The sequence below is a fragment of the Copadichromis virginalis genome, linkage group LG15 (genome assembly GCF_057382275.1).
Source record: "Copadichromis virginalis isolate Kocher_CV1m ecotype Utaka linkage group LG15, C_Virginalis_male_GT1.1, whole genome shotgun sequence".
NCBI lineage: Eukaryota > Metazoa > Chordata > Actinopteri > Cichliformes > Cichlidae > Copadichromis > Copadichromis virginalis.
In genome coordinates, this window is record NC_140632.1 from 13752508 (window position 1) to 13766316 (window position 13809).

At 40.2% G+C, this 13809-nt stretch overlaps 1 protein-coding gene across 7 annotated transcripts in view; it reads left to right on the forward strand.

Annotated features, from left to right (window-relative positions):
- Positions 1-878: 878 nt before the first annotated feature.
- The window catches only part of LOC146692089 (rho-associated protein kinase 2-like), a 41050-nt gene continuing 28119 nt past the window's right edge, over positions 879-13809 (forward strand). For all 7 annotated transcript variants that reach the window (XR_014915130.1, XM_085432034.1, XM_085432033.1 and 4 more), the window contains exons 1-8: positions 879-1350; positions 5967-6048; positions 6561-6661; positions 7304-7441; positions 9062-9322; positions 9950-10094; positions 10352-10490; positions 12393-12484. Coding sequence is in view for 6 of the 7 variants with exons in the window: in XM_085432034.1 (XP_085288160.1) it covers positions 1255-1350; positions 5967-6048; positions 6561-6661; positions 7304-7441; positions 9062-9322; positions 9950-10094; positions 10352-10490; positions 12393-12484 (1054 nt within the window). In the remaining variant the exon portion in view is untranslated. The remainder of the gene's footprint in view (positions 1351-5966; positions 6049-6560; positions 6662-7303; positions 7442-9061; positions 9323-9949; positions 10095-10351; positions 10491-12392; positions 12485-13809) is intronic.

A 13809-nucleotide genomic window follows, 5' to 3' on the forward strand; every position in this document is an offset into this window, starting at 1 on the left:
GTTGGGGGGGGGGGGGGTTCTTCTTTTTTGTGAGGCATGTTGGTTTTGTAATTATTAAACTTGTCATACAGCTTTATAAACCGTGTGCTAACAGGTTCTGGTCAGTAAATGCCTATTTTTAGTGGAAGCCTTTCTGAAAGGCAACGCATCAACATTCCAGAAATAGTGGAAGTCGACCATCTTTGCAGTGACGGTAAATCAGATGAATGAGATAAGAGAGCAGGAATTCCGGCTTTGTGTGGACCTACTGGGAGCCGTGACTGGACGATTCTGGGAGGGCAGCGTTGGGGGGGGGGGTGTTAACTTCCAGGTTTTCAAGTTAGGGGTTGAAACTGCAGGACGGAAGTTTTCCACAATAATAACAGGGCAGGGGATATGTGCGGGACTTGCTTGCAGGAAGTCACCCACAATTAGGCAGCACAAACCGGATGTAAAAACTATCCTATAAAATAAAGGCATTAAACAACCGAAAAAAACCCGCTATAAAATAATAATGATCATCATTATCACCATCATCATTATTTTTATTATTATTATTAGTGATATTAGTAGTAGTAGTATTAACTTTATTCAATCAAGTTAAAATGATATTAATAGAAATGTTATAGAAACGTTTCTAAATGACCTTGAGAGGTTATTTAGGTTATTTATGAAAGATGATTTATCATTCACTTGTTTTACTGTCCATATGTATGGACAAAAAAGATTTGCAAGGTTTGGAAAAAGACAATTTCATAATGATTGATATCTTCCCAGATTTTTATAATTTATTTAGTCTTATTTAAGTCTTCGCCTTAAGATTTACGCAGTTTCTCACGACTTTTATGTTGATAGTTGCAACCGGAAGTCAAACTTGTGTTCTCCTTGCTTGACTAATCTTTGTTACAGGTTGAGCATGTTGGGTCGACTGATTTAGTTTTACCTGCCTGCCTGATAGCAAGACGACACTTATCTGAAAGTGAAGTTTACCTCGACACACCCGCTTGGTTTTCACTTGCGTGTGTGTGTGTGTGACCACTAATGAAAACTGGGCGAGACGGTTTGTTTGGGCCTTGGATAAATAATTAACCAGACAACTCAAGCCGTAGTTTCAAGAGCTGACATGAGGAGTTGACGCAAAGCAAGAGCGAAGTGCGCCTCTATCGCCAGCCTGTTACCTGAGCGAAAACAACAGGCTCGCAGGTGTTTTTGTTTGTTTTAAAATTTTCTTTATATTTTTAATGCCATTTGAACTGGATACACTTCATTGTAATAATGCTGGGAGCGGAGAGCAGATTGGAAAGCCGGCTGAAGAAGCTGGAGTCCCTGATAAGGAATCCACAGTCGGCACTAAACTTGGCAACCCTGCTGGTGAGTTTACATTCACCCTGAAGCTCTAATACAAGTATGGTCTTCAGACTGAGAGATAGGGAGTGAGTTAGACACATATTTGTGAGTAATTAGTCTGTCAGTCATCTGAGAAAAAAGTTTTTAGAGGAAGGTCTTACAGTAAAAACAATTAAAAAAACAAAACAAAACACAACCGAAAGCTGAAAAAGTGAAATTGTTGACCTGTAGCCTTAATCACGCAGAAAATGATAAGAACTAAGGTTAAGCTAATCATACTCCTTTGGCCTTTGTAGCAGAGGGAAGCCCCACCTTTCCTGTATGGAATGCCATACACTCCTCCCTAAACAGAATTATTCAATGGAAAATGCTGCATAGTAATAATTAGATGTGATAGTTTTCCAACTCACTGAAGCTGGAAGTCATTCAAATGAGTGAAGGAAGTTCCAATGAAACTTACAATCTGATCAGCTATGAACTACATTCACTCCTCCCTTTCCCTCACTCAGTCAATGCCTGTCTGGGATTACCTGTTCAGGGGTCTGGTGTGGTGGCCTGCACTGAGAACATATTCAGCTCAGCTGCTCACACTCCTCAAGCCTCAATCTTTGAGAATAAATTCAGGATCTCACAGCAGGCTGTCTGTAGTTTTCCATTTCTATGTAGTGCTGATCTGCAGATTTAAAATAGGCTTAATATTTTCATCTTGACAACCCAGAGTTAGCTTTGAGAACATGTCTAGCCTGGATCAACTTTTGTAAGCTGTTTGCAGTAACACTTTGACTCAGCAAAAAGCCAGTAGAGTCTGTTTACTGTTTAAGTTATTCATTTGCTTCACACACATTTGATATTGACAGAACACCATAATCCACGGCTTATATTCATAGTCTTTTAGTGACATTTGAAGCATTAAAACATATAAATCATGCTGAGGGATTTATATATATTTTTTTAAATCTGTCCAAACAAATGTGACAGTTTACCAGATTTCATGCCGTATGCACCTGCTGCCTAAACAAAGCAGCCGTTTGGTCCATGTCTATTCCCAGTGCTGAATCATGATCCAAAAGTACAATCTCCCTCAGATGTACAACAACAGACCCAGGTTACATCATTCTGTGACATAATCAGGCCAAAAAAATGATGAGAATTAATTTTAGCCCATGTCAGTCATCACTCCAAAGTTCACTAGTAGTCATGTTTGATTTTTATCACTGTGCTCCATGGCCATCATGCTGCTTAAAATGCAGGGAGCTACCACAGGAAGCTGAAGTCACTTCCTGGAATTAACCTGCTGTGCCCTCATGTCACCATTTCCTGTTTGTCCACTGTTATTTTTCGTATATATACGTTGTTGTTGTTTTTTCTTTTCTTTAGTACAATACAAATTTAGACTTCTAATAGAATAACCTGTTGTCTTTTATTTTTGTGTTAATGCTTTTGCTGGGTTATTGATGGCCAGTAAAGGAAAAACTAAACCCCAGAGAAAAGGTTTGAATGTTTGAGGTCTATGGAATGCTTTGAAATCCTAATGAGTTCACAGTAACTGAACAAAATAATGTGGTTGAGTCGCAGATCATTATAATCGAGAACGATGCACTTCAGTCGGTAAATTAATGTTAGCTGTTGCGCAGTGTCATGGCATTCTGTGTCAATTTTAACTGAGCAATTAATTGTGCAAGGATAAGGATTTAAGACATGAGAATATATTTTTGACAAACGAGTATAAATGGATAAATAAATCATGTATAATTAGTCCAGTCAGCTACACCTGGGCACCATATTTATCACAGAAGTATCACAAACAATAAAACTTAAAACTCGTTACTGTTTTTGTTTTTTTTCTGTCAATATATCAATAGTGGATGGTCATATTAAATATAAGCAATGTTTCAGACTGCTCTACACACTCCGTTCTAGACTGTTTATTTCCATTTATTAGATCTATTGGTTCCTGTCAGAGAGGGCTGATATCCCTAGTATGGTCATCTCAGATACATTATGCTCCCTCTGGCTGGTAGTGCATGAACCCTTCCCATGTGCTGCTAAAGCCTTCTGTTTGTGAGGCTGCAGCCAATCAGAAAAAAGTCATCTCGAAGGAAAAGGAGCTAAACAGGTCGATTTAGACAGGATGAACTGATGGGCTATAACAAGATTCAGTATAGAGTGAATAAGGGTTATTTTTAACCATGAATCATGCAGAGTGAATTGTAGTGCTGTTCAAAGCTAAAAGTTTGGTCCCCTTTAAAGAGCCCATCGGGGACTGCAAAAAATAATAATTGCAAATCAGCTACTAAATATACAAAGCATAAACAGGATTGTCTTGTATGTTTTGGAAACGTCTATTGAAACGAGTGCCACAAAGTTCCTGCCAGACTGTTTTTGTGCTGATGTTCAAACCAGAGGAGTTTCTGAACCCTGCAGTTATTGACCTTTATGTAGTTTTGCTTTATGCGCTCGACCGCCCTGTTCAACTCTGTTTACTTCCTCGCCGAGTTGCTGTGGTCCTCGATACCATACTTCCGCTTTGCGATAATACCACTTACAGCTAAACACAAACAGATCTAGTAGGACAATGGCATCCCATTACAGTACCATGCTCAAATTCACTGGGCTGTTTAGAACGATCCATTCTTTCACAAATGTTTGTAAAGGTAGCCTGCATGGCTAGGTGCTCGATTTTATACACCTGTGGTAATGGGACGGAAACACCTGAATTCAAATGTGAAGAGGCGTGGCCCTACACTTTTGCCCATATAATGCATCATTGGTCCATTTATGGCACAATTGTGGAAGCCATAAACACAATTTTTAGTTTCTCATCGGCATATTTACATATCACATACTTATTTTTATAACATATTCACTGAATATTCCAGTAAATGTGCTTTTTTTGTTTACTCTCTTAACCATGAAATGACTGATAGTGTTTGTAGTGATGGAATCAGATCTACGTGACAGCTCCCTAGTAAAGATTTAAAAACGTGTATGGATCAGACACCCCGTATATAAGAACAAAAAACCCTTAAATCTGGGATCAGTAGAACAGTTGAAGGCATGTCTGTTTTGTGTCTGGTGGAGGCTGGATCTGGATGGGCCGAGTACATTTTGATGCATCCTGAGCAACTTGATTAAGCCATTGTTGACGCTTGACTATGTTGACAGTATCAGCTCACACTGAAGTGGGTGGAAGGTGCTCTCTCAGGAGGCGAGAACAAGCCATGAAGACTAAACTAGAGAATCATGTTCAGATTTGTCGAGATTCCAGTGAAAGACAAACATGCTGGGTCTAATCATTTTCGCCTTTCACTGATCTGAGACTAAAATAAGAGGGGAAGCATTTAAATCTTAACCCCTTTACTTCACTTTACATCACACAGAGTGATTTTCTAGAATTAAACAGCGTCTGATAACAAAAACACTCAGTGATCAAATGTCTAATTTGATGTTATCTAAATTGATGTCTAACAGGATAACACAATGACGTGATGGCTTTTTATATCCAAACGAATTTGGTCTGATACCTAAATGGGTTACACCAGTCTTTGGCGTCCATTGTTTGAAACTGCTAACATTAGACTGTATTTGCATATTACCATCACTGAAACTCTTTAAAACAAAGTTCCCATAGTGCTGCGATAACGACGACCATTACACCAGTTGATCTTTTGTAAAATGATCACCTATCCTCGAGCTCTCAGCCTGAATCCAGGTCCATAAGCTGTTCGTCCCACAATAGCTTCTGAGCCTTTAGGTCTATTTCCACCCATGTGTGGTGGGGGAGATCGCTCCTCACCGCTGCTATTTAAAGGTGCAGAATTGTTCCACATGCCCCTTTCCACTCACTCATATGTCCTAGAACAAACAGACAACCAGATACAGCCCCTACACTCGCTGACATGCTGGATGACTCAACACGACCCCTGTTTTATTAGGGAACAGAGATCATAGCACACTCTGACCTACCCCGCCTCACCGCCCCACGCACACACCCACACCCTACCCCCACCCAGCTCTGCCCTGCCATCCTGATGCATGTGGATCACAGGCACATTTTGGTTCAACTTGAAACACAACACCCCCGATTTAAGCACTGATGACACTGCTGAGGCTCCAGCTTTAACTCTGACAGTGCCACAGCTTTACTGGAGCTGGTGTCGGTGGGCCTGATGGCGGGTCTGTGTGTTTATGGAAGCGACCGAAACATGAACACGCGTCTAATTTTATTTGTTGTTGCACGACATGTTTTGTCTCCTTGTCCAGCCTCCATTGTTCTTTTGTGTTTGTTTTGGTTTAGCGGTCTGATTTTGTTTCCCCACTTGTTTACATTTTGGAGTGTTCTTACCGCCATCTTTACTTCATTAAAGATGTTTGCTTTTATTAGCCAGCACAATGTCGGAGCTTCCCGACTTTCATGAATTGTCTTGACAATATAATGATAAAGAAATTATTTAAATTTCATTAATTTTCTGTGAATATTCAGCTCAACTTAAGGAATATTCCCATTTTTGAATGATACTGGTGTTTCCACTGTACACTGACATAGATTTTTTTTTTTTTTGGTTGTTGTTAATTAACCACTATTTCTAAATGTTAATTTTCGTTTCTAATAAAAACTTCTTCTCTTTCTTGTCCTTCAGGATTCCATGAATGCACTGGTCAATGACTTGAATTACCCCCCCTTACGGAAAAACAAAAACATAGAGTCCTTTCTGAACAGATGTAAGTTCTCGTGTGCGTTTTGCATTTGTGTGTCTTAGTGATGAAAACCATGACTTTTTAGATTGTGCAAGACTTCCCCTGTTGTCCAGCATCAGATTTGCAATATAACATGTGCACTGTTTCTTTAAGAAGGTAAAAAGAGAGGTATATGAAAGATTTCCCTGGTGTTGCTATTCAAATTAACATTTTTGGGGAGATTAACAGATTTTTCCTGCCAAAACCTTAGTAATTGATATGTGGTCTTGTTGCATAGCCTTGTCCCCCCCCCCAATAATTTTTTTATTTAAGGTGGTGCAGTCACATTCAACCTAGAAAACCTGGCAGAATGTAGTGACTATAGCTAAATGTGACGTGACATTTCATTTCTTAAAAATCTACTTTTATGTTAATTTGTTCAACATGTATAACATGTTTTCTCCAAAACTACTGCAGTAGATTTCATTAGACTGGGAAAGTGTTAGATAAAATCAGCTTTATCTTTGTCTAATCTCGTGTATGTGTCTCATCTGCAGATAAAGACTTAGTGAGTGAGCTGCGAGAACTTCAGATGAAGCTTGATGACTTTGAGAAAGTCAAGCTGATCGGAAAAGGAGCTTATGGACAAGTGCAGCTGGTGAGTTCAAGGGATCAATAAAAGGTTGTCTGTTGACTTGCGCTATTTAATTTTAAACTGCGTTCTGTGGAAGAGCAAAGCAGTGTGATATAAAGGTAGAATTTCTCCAGTTGTTCCTAAATCCAGCAGCTACCAGAAATATTTGAACCACTAGAGGGAGCAACAGTCTTTAAAAATACCAAATGTGTGATTTTTTTTTTTTATATATAACTTGATTTTTTGTTTTTGATTTTATTTTAAATTGCCAACGTGCCTGACTCCAAGTTTAAGCCAATCAGTACATTTCTTACTCTCCCTAACTTTCAGTTTCCCATATATCTGCATCTTATGCTGGTAGAATCTGGTATCTGCTGAGTCTCTTGGGTGGAAACAAGCCTGGACAGGCTCAGTGTGTGAGAGATGTCTGGTGTGGGGGTGTGGATGGGGGACATGGTATGTTTGTGTTTGAAATCTTGTGTAAACATGTCTTTCTATGGGTGTGTCCTACAATTATGGCTTCCTATCTCTGTGTCTGTTTCTCTTCATCTCCTGCGTTATCTTAGTCACTGTGACCTTCTTACCATCTTGTCCATATTGTCCTTGTTGACATATCACTATTTACATTCTCACATCTCTCCTTTTTTGTCACGTCCTCCCCTGCAGGTCCGTCACAAGGCCTCTAAGAAGGTTTATGCCATGAAGCAGCTCAGCAAGTTTGAGATGATCAAAAGGTCAGATTCGGCCTTCTTCTGGGAGGAGAGACACATCATGGCCTTCTCCAACAGCCCCTGGGTCGTCCAGGTGTGTTTTTTGTTTTTTTTCTACAAATATTCATAAGATGTAGCACTGGAGAACATATAGAACAGAAGTTTTAACTCCTTTCAGCCACAGAGGTTTTCATAGATATATTTTGTTCACAGTAGAAGACAGAAAACACACCAAATGTTTAAACTGAAAAGTTTTAGCGTTTCATGAAAAACAGTAGCCCATTTTGAATGGCAGTAACACATCTCAAAAAAAGTTGTGAGAGGGCAGCAAAAGGCTGGGAAATTAAGTGATGCTGAAAAGAAACAGTGTGCAGCTAATTAGTTTAATTAACAACGGCTCAATAACATGATAAAAAGAACCGAGTTTCTCTGAAAGATGGACAAAAGTTCACCAATCTACAAAAACATACTGCATCTACCAACTGTGCAACAATTTTAGGATAACGTTTCTCAATGAAAAAATTGTGAATACTTTAAATATGTTATCAGGATTTATATTTATAGCGTATCTGGAGAAATCTCTGTGCACGAGAGAGAAAGCTACATTGCATTAAAAACTGGCCTCATTCGGTCATGGAAATAAGTACATGGACGCAGGAACACCTTCAGAAATCACTGACTGTGAACACAGGTCACTGTGCCATTCATAAATGCCGGTTAAAGCTCTAGCTCTAGCTTTAACCGGCATTTATTGAAGCATTCTGTATGGTAAATACACTACAATAATAAACATAAAGCCATTTAAAATGGTCCGTTACAGGCCCATAGCCCGTTTTTGGCTTATTCTCAACCGATCCCTGGCTTGATGTCAGGATAATGAGCTCCTCCATGTGACGTAGTCAATACAGCGCTGACTGGTAACACCCCTACGCAGCATGTGGGAAAACCGGTCATACTGTTTTGTGTCTCTACTTAGTGATGCTGCAATAAAGGAAGTTCACACATTTACAGCGTGCTATATTTATGCATTTTAAAACTGGTATCATAGAATCATAATGCTGAAACTTTCTGTAGAACATTGTTATAGGTTGATATTGATATATTTTTTTGTGTGTGTCAAATATAAACTAGGTTGTTACTGGTTGTTTCTGTAGATGGTAATCAAATAATTACATTCGCGCACCACCAAGCTCTAAAACATTTAATAATTTATTTGGAATTATTGTTATTGCATGCACTAGGTACTGATAGTAGGTACAGATGGCAAGCACTTTGTCAAAACAAGCGGTGTAATCAGATGGTCCGAGTGTTTAGAAATGGCATATGGAGATTATATTAAAATAAATGAACAGTAAAACAGTTGGGTAGGGATGCAAGAATATTTTTATGATAAGAAAATGAAACAAATGATTTGTGGAATAGACCAATAGAACCAATATATAGTAAGAGTCTTGTTATATCGGATGAGGTAAAAGCAGACAGCGTGCTTGTTAAATGAGATCCAATTTAATGCTGCCTTAAAGACCCGGAGATAAAACATTCATCATGAGTAATCAAATAATATATTAAGACAGCACAGATGATATTTATGTTTACATCGCAAAGCAGTACCTTCTGTTTATACACCTCAGTAATAACCTGGCACCATATCAGCATTAAGTTTGAGATAAAAAAGTAATCAATGATATTGTAATTACTCGTTACTGTTTTGTAGCTATGCTGTGCTTTCCAAGATGATCGGCACCTTTATATGGTGATGGAATTCATGCCCGGAGGAGACCTGGTCACACTCACCATGAACTACGACATCCCTGAGAAATGGGCTCGCTTCTACACGGCAGAAGTAGTGCTGGGGCTAGACGCCATCCACTCGATGGGCTTCATCCACCGCGACATTAAGCCTGACAACATGCTGCTGGACCAACACGGACACCTCAAACTGGCTGATTTTGGCACATGCATGAAGATGGACTCGGTATGTCGAGTTTCTAGTTGTGTCACAAACCTTCTGAGTTAGTTGAAAGAAGAGAAAAGTGACATTTTGATTATTCAGAGCTTCAGTGCACCACCAGGTGTTCAGATGGTGAAGTGAAGCTCTTACATCATGTTGTTTTGAAAGGCCACAGAAGTTATGTGCTAAACAACTAGTCTCGAGTGAGGCGGCAGTCCCGCCTCTGCTGCTGTGGGACAGGAAGTGTTTTTCATCCTTTTGTTTTCACCACAGCAATTTCAAAATAGCTCATTTCACTCATTTGAGCTCTCTGAATATCTGCCAGTAGACAGAGCATGTCATGCAATTCCTTCCCTAGTCTCAGTCTGGTAAAGAAACTTGAAATGGTCTTAAAACACATTTCGTTTGTGGTCCACATGGTAAAGATTTTTTAAAGAATTTTTTGCATAGTTGTTGTCCCAACATCTAAAGATTTTGAAAGAAAATATAGTAAAACAATTTTAAGCTAGTTTCACAAGCTCATTGATCCACACTATGATTTTGCTTTTGCTTTTTTTTTTAAAACTTTTTTTCTGCTTTCTGTCCAAAGTCCTTTCCAATCTTTTATTATTGCTTTCCTGTGTGTTATGTTGTAAATTCATCTTTCTGCAGACAGGTATGGTGAAATGTGACACAGCTGTAGGCACACCAGACTACATCTCCCCCGAGGTTCTCCAGTCTCAGGGGGGTGATGACTACTATGGCCGGGAGTGTGACTGGTGGTCTGTAGGAGTATTTCTCTTTGAATTGCTAGTTGGTAAGTTATGTACTGTTCATTCAGTTAAGCTTTTATTAAGAAAGCAAACATGATTTAATTCCCATTACATGTATAATTCAGCCCAGGCTGTTCTGACTGTTACCAGATAATGAGAGGTCAACTCAACATTACGTTATGTTTTCTTGCTGTTTGGATATTATGTAACTTCCTTTATGTTAGTAATTATAAAAATGTAAGTTTTTGCTCAAGCTCTCGGATCTGTGTTTTGAGAATTTGACCTCTCATTCTTCTTCTAGGTGAAACTCCTTTCTATGCCGAGTCCCTTATCGGAACGTACGGAAAGATTATGAACCACCAGAACTCGCTTGTATTCCCAGATGATGTAGAGATGTCTCAAAATGCCAAAGATCTCATCTGTGCCTTCCTTACTGACAGGTTTGTATATGAAACCATAGATTATACTGTAAGCCCTTGTTTTTGTAATGTAACAAGAATTTGTTAGTAAAAAGGGAAAAGACTATATTAAGGACTATTTCAAGCTTTTATATACAAATAATACTCGATAATTTGGGGCTTTTTTGGATATCTGTCCTTTAAAAAAAATAAATCCTGTCATTAATTAGCAGGCTGAAATGTTAGTAAAGCATAGAACTGATCAAATAGTGCATAGTACATATAACCTTGTTAACAAGGTTTATGAATTTACATTAGAGATAAATACAACACTGTAATAAAAAGCCTTTAAGCAATGAGGTGAACCATATGTCAGCAACACTAGCAAAAGCACAGGCGATTCTGAATGTAATGCAACGACCACCAAGAAGTCTGATTAGCACACAGTGTTTAGAGAAATAACCCCAACAATCGGGCAATCCCCTATGAGGAAGCACTCGACGACAGTAGGAAGGAAGAACACAATTTGTCAGAAAGAATCCTCACAGAACCAAGTTCAGGGAGAAGCAGCTGTTTGCCGTGGCTGCCTGTGGGGTGAGCGGAAGACAAAGGAAAGCACTAAGTGATAAAAAACATAGACGTATATTTGCCTGCAAATACACATCATCGTGGTATTGTTCTTTGTTTCCTTGGATTGATCCTGCACTTTAGATTTCCTGCCGGACATATATTGTTAACCACAGGGATGTCTGCCCATGACTCACAAAGTAACTGAGAGGCATGTCTAAGGAGCTTGGAAAGAAAAGCGTCTGGACTTCTTTAAGTTGCTTGAAGACTGATTAAGATACCTTACAAATTAGTTGTAAAGGTAAAAGTTGGATGAATGTTTCCGAATAGTGTCCCCTCCCCTTGAAGAAACCACTTCCTGTTTACATTAGTAACTCTGCCCACGACAGGGCTCGAACACAAGCCCTTTCTGCTTCAGTACAGAGCAGCCTTTCATTTTTCCTCACTCAGTTTATTTACCTTCTCACTCACTGCTCTCTCACCACAGACAGAATCTCGCATGTGTGTACGACTGACACACACACATCTTGAACACTGACTACTGACTGCATTCACCACTTAACCTACATGCTCCATCACTGTCTCCTCATTATGCTGAATCACATGAGTAAGCACAACCACCCTGCTCGTTTTGGAATTTTTCATCTCTCTTTTCTCACCATGTGTTTTTCATCGCTTCATTCGTAAATGTCTTCCTCCACCTTTTCTCTGTCTCACTTTCCATTTCTTGGTTCTCCCTTTTCGTCTGTAACTTTCTCCTTTGCAGTTTTCTGGGCATCGAGACATGGCTTGTAACCCTGATTTGGCTGCATGTCACTTTTTCATGCAGAGGTTTTAAAGTCGCTCCTTTTTTTTTTTTTTTTTCCTTTTTTTTTTTTTCCTCCCCACCTCTGCCCTCTCTTCCCCTTGGCTGGATCTGGAATGTCCCACACGTGGCAAGCCCAAACTGCCCCACCCCTCCAACCCTGTACCCAGAGGTGGAGGAGGGAGGCGAGGGGATGAGGCAAGAGGGAAAATGAGTGTGTGTATAGATTCAGTGAGAGAGAGAGAAGAGAAGGAGGGAAGATCTAGGAGTTCTTGAGTCAGAATTGTTGATGTTCCTGCCTGGTATCCAGTCGTCCTGTCTTTACTGCTTGGAACTTGGACTGAAGAGGTTTTCAGGCGTATCCATTGTCCAACAGCGGTCTGGTGGCTCTCCATGCTGGTCAGTGTGGTCAGTGCAGAGTGGTCACGCCGCTAAGTTCCATGTGTTTGGGATGACATGTTTGTGATGGTGGGTGGAGAGGAGGAAAGGGGTGTGCTGTACTGCGTTGCACTGTGTCACACTTAGGCAAACCTGCTCACCGTTTGACTGCTTGTTCCTGTCGCTGTGTGCAGGAAGGTTCGTCTGGGCCGCACCGGAGTGGACGAGATAAAATGTCACCCCTTCTTTAAGAACAACCAGTGGACCTTTGACAACATCCGTGACAGTAAGTGTATCCATATACTTGTCTTTAAAACTTCTCTCTATATTATGCCACAATGCAGGAGCATCATACATTTCCATTTCTGGTAATGTGCAAATGTTTTTCTTTTTCACGGTTTGTTGCCGTTCCCATTGTTTTGCTTCTCTTATCATCTCCAGCCCATTCCTCTGCAGTTCTGTTTTGCTTCAGTCTGAGTTCGAATTTTATTTCCAGCTCCTGAGTCATTAAGCCTACTTGTATGGTACACATGCTCTCCATATGCTCGCCATTCATATCTGACAGTATATGACAGGGTGCTTTGCAGAGCAGGAGAGAAAATTATGCAGAATAATCAGCTACGTATGGGTACCAGTCTAAAATCATAAATTGGTGAGTGTACTGAACATATTGAAGTCCTGCACCACATGTGACTGGATAAAAGGAACACTATGTTGTAGCTTAAGGTGATAGATAGATAGATGGATAGATGGATGGATAGATAGATAGATAATATAACAGAATTATTTACTCACAGGTGTATTAGGAAAAGAATAAAGAGAAAAAATCTTAGCTATTTAATACTATAATTGTTAAATCAGTACCAATGTTTGTACTTTAGTATATTTTTTCTTTTCTTTTTTTTAAATTTAGGTTTAGACTGTTTGTATCAGGAAGGACAAAAGAAACAAGAAGGAGAAAAAAATAAGAAAGGGATATATTAGAAGTATGAGCTGGACCTCTGTGTCTGTACGTAAGTACATTCAGAGTCTTTTTCGTTGCCTCGCCCTGTCTCAGCCTCACCTGGCTCCGATTAAGGCAGAACTTCTGATCACAGCCTGGCAATCTGGAACACGAAACCATTGCTCTGCTGCTCGCCTCTCTTCATGTTTGCATGTGCACGCTCATGCAACCACTCCAAACACGACCTTGCTTCCATTGTGAAGTCCCGCTGAGCTGCACATCCCTCTCGGCCCTTTGTGTCTAAGGGTGATATTACTTCCCGCAGCGTCTGGGCCCTGATTTCGGCGCTTTATCATTTGAGTTGTCTTCATGTTTATTAAGCACAGGGTTGAAGGCAACGAAACCAGCACCACGGGTCGTTGGATGGATGCTTGGCAGGATGAATGAATGAATGGATGGATGGATGCGACTGGAGGCAGCACCCCCCTTAGCGGCGGGTGGGGCAGGCTGTGCGGCCTGTGTGGACCGGTCTAATGAGAGGGGCGTCCCAGTTTGGAGGGTTGCTCCCGCTCTCTCACTCTCTCTGTGGCCGTGGCTGCCTGTCATTAGTCACCCGCTATCAGAGAGCATTCTGGGAAGTTATGCCACAAGGGCCTCCATTGAGCGCC